Source organism: Sinocyclocheilus grahami, unplaced genomic scaffold, assembly GCF_001515645.1.
Source record: "Sinocyclocheilus grahami isolate Dianchi unplaced genomic scaffold, SAMN03320097.WGS_v1.1 scaffold327.1, whole genome shotgun sequence".
NCBI lineage: Eukaryota > Metazoa > Chordata > Actinopteri > Cypriniformes > Cyprinidae > Sinocyclocheilus > Sinocyclocheilus grahami.
The window spans coordinates 1,259,263-1,266,850 of NW_015505506.1; the positions used below are offsets into that span (position 1 = coordinate 1,259,263).

Sequence of the window (7,588 nt, forward strand, 5' to 3'; positions counted from 1 at the left end):
TATCGGTATCGTATCGAAAACAAAATAAGGGGTATCGCCCATCCCTAGTGTGTTTGCTCTGAAGCTCTGTGTCTTCTTCTCTTGAATTGCATCCGGGAGAGCTGAATTACAGTCTTGCGCTACAGCGCCACACTGGTCAAACTGCATTACTGCAGGCTCTTTCACTTGGTCATGAGATCAAATGACTACTCGACAGCAAAAGAGAATATCAGCTGGATGTAAACAGCGTATGCTATTCTGTGTCAGCTGCGTCACACAGATACATTTTCTATGTTGTTTACGCTTTGATTTGAACGAAAATAATGTATCCGCGTTTTCTTTGCGTACAAAAAGTATTCTCGTAGCTTCGTATAATTACGGTTGAACTTGTGATGTCACATGGACTATTTTACCGATCTCCTTGCTAGTTTTCATTTTTGGGTGAACTAACTTTAATTTACCAGTACTTTATAGGGCTAGGCGATATGGCAAAACAAATTTCAGAACGTTTGACCGATACTCGACTTTTACGATTTTTAACAAGTCAACTTGAAACAACTTCAACATGATTCAGGTCACTTTTTCTTTATTAACCCTCTAATTAAAAAACAAATCTATTCCAAGTGCACCACACATGAATTTGTCAACATGATGTAAATGTTAAACAAATTCAAAAAAGGTGCATGAACTACAATTACATCTTGTACAAACTTGTCTTATACATATTATATGTTCAGAAATAATACAAGGAAAATGCTTAAAAAAATCTCAAAAGTCAAGGTAATTCCAATTCAAAAGGTATAAATCCAGTAGACTATTATTAACTATAAATGTTCTGTAAAAACAATGAACCGCAGCTTTCAGCCTGATGTCACCATGAAGCAAACATGAAATATCAAACATACAGTAATAGTTCTTTACAGGTTTTCATTCGATTGCGCTGCTCTTCGATGTTTTTTCTATATAAACATGAACACGTTTGACTGTTGCGCTCGCGTCTCTCCAAGCGCCTCATACATGAAACGTAATTCTAAAGACAATCGGAAAAAATCGCCCAGCCCTAAGTGTTTATGTGCCAACCATCTTGCCATACTTGTAATAAAAAGCACTTATCAACAAAAGAGAAGCTTAAAATAAAATAAAGAATGATGGAATAACATTTGAAAGTGAAGAAATTTAAACAGCCATAAATATTATTGAAACTTTACAGTTGTAATATAAAGTTCAATTATAATTTTTCTTAAAACGCTTTTTTTTTCATTTAACAGAGGAATAATACAATAGTACATCGTAATAACAATGTTTATTAAAAACAAACAAAGCAATTATATTTTTCCCCAAATCACGCAGCCGTATTATAAAGTATAAACCTTAACTAACTTGACAATTCTCTTCAGACTGTTGCGCTTCCACAAAATTAACAGTTAACGACGAAAGCCAGATACAGCGCCCCTAGTGGCATCGCTGAGAATGCAGTGCATATTAGCCGGATATAATGGAAATGGAGTCTCAGTGTTTTATAATGTAATGGCTGGTTTAGTGCTGTATATGCAGGTCTACAGTGTTTTGGTGGGTGTGTGAATGGATGAGTCATAGTTACATGCTGCCAGTTCTGCCTGCTTCAACCTCCTGCAAGGAGATTTCTAACACACACCAGAGAGACGACCGGAAATGAGAGATGGAGGGTGAAAGGAAACGATACCTCCTCTCCAACAAAGCTGTTCAAATTTAGCACAGTCCTGAGTCACTGTCTGTGTGTTTGTGCGTGTGTGTGTGTTTGTGTTGTTGCTAGGGCTGGACAATAACTCAATATCAATATGTATCGCGATATAATTTTTTTCAGTAACGGTGATATGATTTTTAAACACATTTCCGATAAAAAATTTTCATAAGTTTGTAGGTACAGATATCTGTTGTGTATTGGAAGATGTATGAGTATTGGAAACATAGCTGTAATTTTATCTTTGTATCGCTGTAAAACTGTACAGTAGAGAAATGACATGTGAGACACGGTGAAGAAACCTGAGTAGTGCATGCTGGGACACAGGGTTCACATCACAATGGAGGTGGCACAGAAACATCAATGCACAGCCAAAGAAATGGGCTGGTTTCTCCAACTTTTGATGGCATCTGTCTCTAGATTGAGGTCAACACTGGTTGATTTAAAGTTGTCATCTTTTAGAGGTGGGATACTAGAATGTATTGTATTCATGTTGATTTATGGATTTGAAATACTTTTATACCACTTTCAAGAAACATTTCAGTTTAATTATTCTAAAAGGTATTCTAAAAGTTGTGACATTTTCCTCACATGCTGAATGCATGAGTGTGTACCCATCTTAATCATTATTTAAAAAAAATATCACGAGTTATTAATTCAAATAGCAACTCTTTTGCGAGTCACAACTCCTAATATGTCAAACTAAGTATATATATATATATATATACAGTGGGTACGGTATGTATTCAGACCCCCTTAAATTTTTCACTCTTTGTTATATTGCAGCCATTTGCTAAAATCATTTAAGTTAATTTTTTTTCCTCATTAATGTACACACAGCACCCCATATTGACAGAAAAACACAGAATTGTTGACATTTTTGCTGAGGGTCTGAATACTTAGGACCATGTGATATTTCAGTTTTTCTTTTTTAATAAATCTGCAAAAATGTCAACAATTCTGTGTTTTTCTGTCAATATGGGGTGCTGTGTGTAGATTAATGAGGAAAAACAATTATTGTTTAAAGGCTATTGTTAGAATAAATAAAAGTTGTTTTATGCATTCAAATAATTAGACATGCTAAAACACAGAATTGGTAACAATAAAACATAAGGTGAGTAAAAATAAAACATTTCATAGGGCCCTAAACATGTAATTTTTTAAAAACTTTTAATAAGTTGTTGTTAAATTATATAAGTTTTATGATTTTAATTAAATAGACATGCTTTTTGATTAATGACATTTAATTTAACTATGAGTCCAGAACAATTAAAAAGGAATTTGGAAAAAAAAAAGGATTTCATAGGGCCCTATACTTATTCAAAAACACATTACATGTATTTTTTGTATTTTATTCTTCTAGTCAGACCATTTTCATGAAATGCATTTTATGCCCCCCCAAAATATCCATATGAAGTTTAATCCAGAAATGTAACATGCTCATCACAAGGTGTGTTAAAGTCATTGTATTTATGAATTGCATACATACAATGCATAATATCAATGTCAGCAAAAACTGATATGAACACACTCCACTCCTTTATTTAAATTGGTGTAAATGTTAACAATTGAAACGATAGAATATTGTATTTATGTGTTTCTCAATATTATAAACATCGCTTCAAGCTTTTCCAAGTAGTTTTTTTACTTTTCCAAGTAAAAAAAAAAAAAACCCGTAACAAAGAAATACATTATGAGAAGTGAGTAGTTTTGACTTTTTATTGTCCTGAATTTATAAAAATGACCCGATTCTGTAGGTCTGTTAGGCTGCGTTTACTGTAAAGTACAGAGTTACTCCCATTCCATGTCCCTTTCTTCTGTGAAAGTAACCGGATTTACTTTTTTAGCTCGCTCGACATGGCAGAAGTTAAAAGATTGGATATACATTTGCCATCTCATGTCAACGCGTGTTATGTTTAAGCGTCTAACATTAAGTATTCATTTAAGATGATGCAGCTTTGAGTACAGTAAGCTTCCCAGTCCTGCCTCTTAACAGATTCTTCGTAAGTAGCATTGTAAACAAGATAGTGGGGTGGTATTTATAGATCCTTACATAATCACATTCTCCGTTTACTTACTGCTACACCACACCTCATCCGAGGGCACTGTGTGTGTGTGTGTGTGTGTGTTGCTGCAAGGGCACAGGCGTGGTTTGTTGTTTTTGAAGTAATTGCCTTTTTCCGTGTGTTTATCTGAACACAGACCGAGTCTGACTCTGCAGGGATCAGAGTGCATGTGGATCTGTGTACTGTATCTGTGCATATACTGTTTCATGTAGCATTTGATTTAATCCGCTTTTGGCAGTAGGTTGAACAGCTTGTGTCATGATAGGTTTATATGAAGCTCTGTAAAAGATATTAGTGGCCCACACAACTACAACTACAAAAACATATGTAGTGTGTGCTTAACACAAAAAAAAAGCTATTAGGAAAGACAGGTGACCAAGTTCATAAAATTCTTTCACAGTATGCACACATTGGCTATTCATGGACCATCAGACCAGCCCAAAATCAAAAGTCTGGATACATGAGACTTTTATTTGGTTTGTGCCAATTTATTTTCAGACAATAAAGTTCATTGTTACTCTCACTAGGACTTCGACAGTTTCAGGTTTCTAGGCTTCAAGCAATTTTCCCAAAGAGGCCTAAGTCTGTGCAGATGTCTGGACAGAGCTCTTCTAGTCCCTTTGCTCAGTTGGGTCGCAATGCCCAATGTCTGAGATTGACAAACCTTTTGTTAAACCTCATAACGCTTCCTCCCAGCTCACTGCTGCGTAATCCGAAGACCAAGCTTTTGCTGTGTCAGCAGGGCACTGTCTGTGTGTGTGTGTGTGTGTGTGTGTGTGTGTGTTGCTGCAAGGGCACAGGCGTGGTTTGTTGTTTTTGAAGTAATTGCCTTTTTCCGTGTGTTTATCTGAACACAGACCGAATCTGACTCTGCAGGGATCAGAGTGCATGTGGATCTGTGTACTGTATCTGTGCATATACTGTTTCATGTAGCATTTGATTTAATCCGCTTTTGGCAGTAGGTTGAACAGCTTGTGTCATGATAGGTTTATATGAAGCTCTGTAAAAGATATTAGTGGCCCACACAACTACAACTACAAAAACATATGTAGTGTGTGCTTAACACAAAAAAAAGGCTATTAGGAAAGACAGGTGACCAAGTTCATAAAATTCTTTCACAGTATGCACACATTGGCTATTCATGGACCATCAGACCAGCCCAAAATCAAAAGTCTGGATACATGAGACTTTTATTTGGTTTGTGCCAATTTATTTTCAGACAATAAAGTTCATTGTTACTCTCACTAGGACTTCGACAGTTTCAGGTTTCTAGGCTTCAAGCAATTTTCCCAAAGAGGCCTAAGTCTGTGCAGATGTCTGGACAGAGCTCTTCTAGTCCCTTTGCTCAGTTGGGTCGCAATGCCCAATGTCTGAGATTGACAAACCTTTTGTTAAACCTCATAACGCTTCCTCCCAGCTCACTGCTGCGTAATCCGAAGACCAAGCTTTTGCTGTGTCAGCATAACTTTATGTTGTACAGTCTGGAAAGTAGGCCTGGGCGATAAAATGGTATTGATATTTATTGACGGTACACCTTCTTCGATAACGATATAAAAAATGTTCGACATAGGCACGTGCTATGAGTGACGCAGACAGCACACACAAACACAAACATGAGTGCTGTGCCTGCCTGTGATGAGGAGATTGTGAGTAAAGAATGAATATTAATCGAATTTAAAATAAACATTTGCATTTGAATGCAAAAATAGTACAATCGAATGTTAGGTGTGCGTCAGGGAACGTCATCAGTGGAGCACGAGATGCGGTGGTGATGATGTAAGTGACGTTTTTGCGCTCCGTTGCTGTGTTATTCATTCAAAATATTAGAGAAATATAGTAGCTCAATGCGTAGATGATCTTGATTAGGTTAAAACCGAAACAAAGCCATTCACACAGAACGCATATTCAGTGCATTTTCTAGACGGACAAATATGACTGCTGCACTCGCGTCTCACACAAGAGATGTATAGAAAGCCATGCAAAGTTAAAACAGTTTAAACTTTTAGAAAACACGTCACGAATTTGTGGAGGTTTATTCCTTTTCACTGCGTCTCATATGATTTTAAAGGCAATCTGTGTGATGGGCGATTCGGCTCTTTGTATTAAGCAATGCATAAATACATGATGCTGTTTTGTTCATAATTGTTTATGCAATTTACGAAATTATATTTGATTTATATGAGTTAATTTAGACGTAATGCTCATTTTTTATAGACAGTTATTTCCTTGCGATGACAATTTAATGTGCTGCATTTCGCATTTTGCCCTCCTATGGCCTCGGGAAACAAGCTTAACCTATTTAATCTGCATATAAAACATTAGAAATAGGATATTTGTTTCATTTTTATTTTGTGTTTGATTGTTAAAACAAACAAAAAAATTGTTGTTTGTCTCAATAAATTGAGTTACTTTAAAAATACAGTGGTTAAATGTAAAACCATTTTTCTTTTGCTCTTTGTTTTAAAAAAGGTTATAAAAATGTCAATAATTATCGATACCGAACGGTATGAAACATTATATCGTTGATACATTTTTTAGCTATATCGCCCAGCCCTACTGGAAAGTGAGATTCCTGGATTTGAGGTATCATTCCTAGCACAAATAGTCTGAGATGATTATTTGTTGAACTTTAATACGGTAAGTTAGAGATTTGTTTAAATGACTAACCCCAAGTATGAGCAATAGTTATTGTAATCATTAGGCATCATTAGGCACAAATGCATTTTCATTTTTTCAGGGAGTTGCATTTCCACAGTCAAAGGGTTTTTTTGTGAGTTCTTGTACTTACTCTTACTGTCAGACGTAACATTATTAAAATTAGTTTAACCTATCAATTACATGATTATATACTGTGTGCCACTGTCCACTGACGGTTGGTCTGATAGCACAAGGGAACCAGTGTCCAGTACCTCCTTATTTCCCTGGACAAAGGTTGTCTGTGTTCCTTGTGGTACTGTGTTACATTAGTTGAATCACAAATGTGACCCTGGAGCACAAAAGCAGTCTTAAGTCGCTGGGGTATATTTGTAGCAATAGCCAAAAATACATTGTATGGGTCAAAATGATCGATTTTTCTTTTATGCCAAAAATCATTAGGATATTGAGTAAAGATCATGTTCCATGAAGATATTTTGTAAATTTCCTACCGTAAATATATCAAAACTTAATTTTTGATTAGTAATATGCATTGCTAAGAACTTCGTTTGGATAACTTTAAAGGCGATTTTCTCAATATTTTGATTTTTTTTTTTGCACCCTCAGATTCCAGATATTCAAATAGTTGTATCTCGGCCAAATATTGTCCTATCCTAACAAATCATACATCAATGGAAAGCTTATTTATTCGACTTTCAGGTGATGTATACATCTCAATTAAAAAAAAAGACACTTTAGGCTTGTTTTGTGGTACAGGGTCACAAATGAGATCGATTTGCCTTTCTCTGCATGTGAGCGCTCAGTAGCTCGACTGTTTAAAGATTTTCACACTGTCGGTTTTCTATCCACAGGTGGTTTTGCTATCGTATTTCTGGTGAGGACTCATCAGGGCATCCGTTGTGCACTGAAGAGAATGTATGTCAACAATGAACATGACCTTCAAGTATGCAAGAGGGAAATTCAGCTTATGGTGAGACATTCCCTTATGCACAGTTCTTCACCTGCCGTATGTGTGTTTGTTTTTTGTTTGTTTTTTTGGTAACACTTTGCTTGAAGGGGTGTGCATAAGACTGACATGACACCTTCATAATCAAGACATGACATATGTCATGAATATGAAGGAGGTTTTATGCATGTTTATGACAACTGTCATTAAGTGTCATTCACT

General features: G+C 35.9%; 1 protein-coding gene across 1 annotated transcript in view; it reads left to right on the top strand.

Annotated features, from left to right (window-relative positions):
* LOC107602451 (AP2-associated protein kinase 1-like) overlaps window positions 1–7,588 on the top strand; it is a 54,937-nt gene that overhangs the window by 6,330 nt on the left and 41,019 nt on the right. The window contains exon 2 of the mRNA XM_016294944.1: window positions 7,272–7,430. Within this exon, the coding sequence (XP_016150430.1) occupies window positions 7,272–7,430 (159 nt within the window). The remainder of the gene's footprint in view (window positions 1–7,271; window positions 7,431–7,588) is intronic.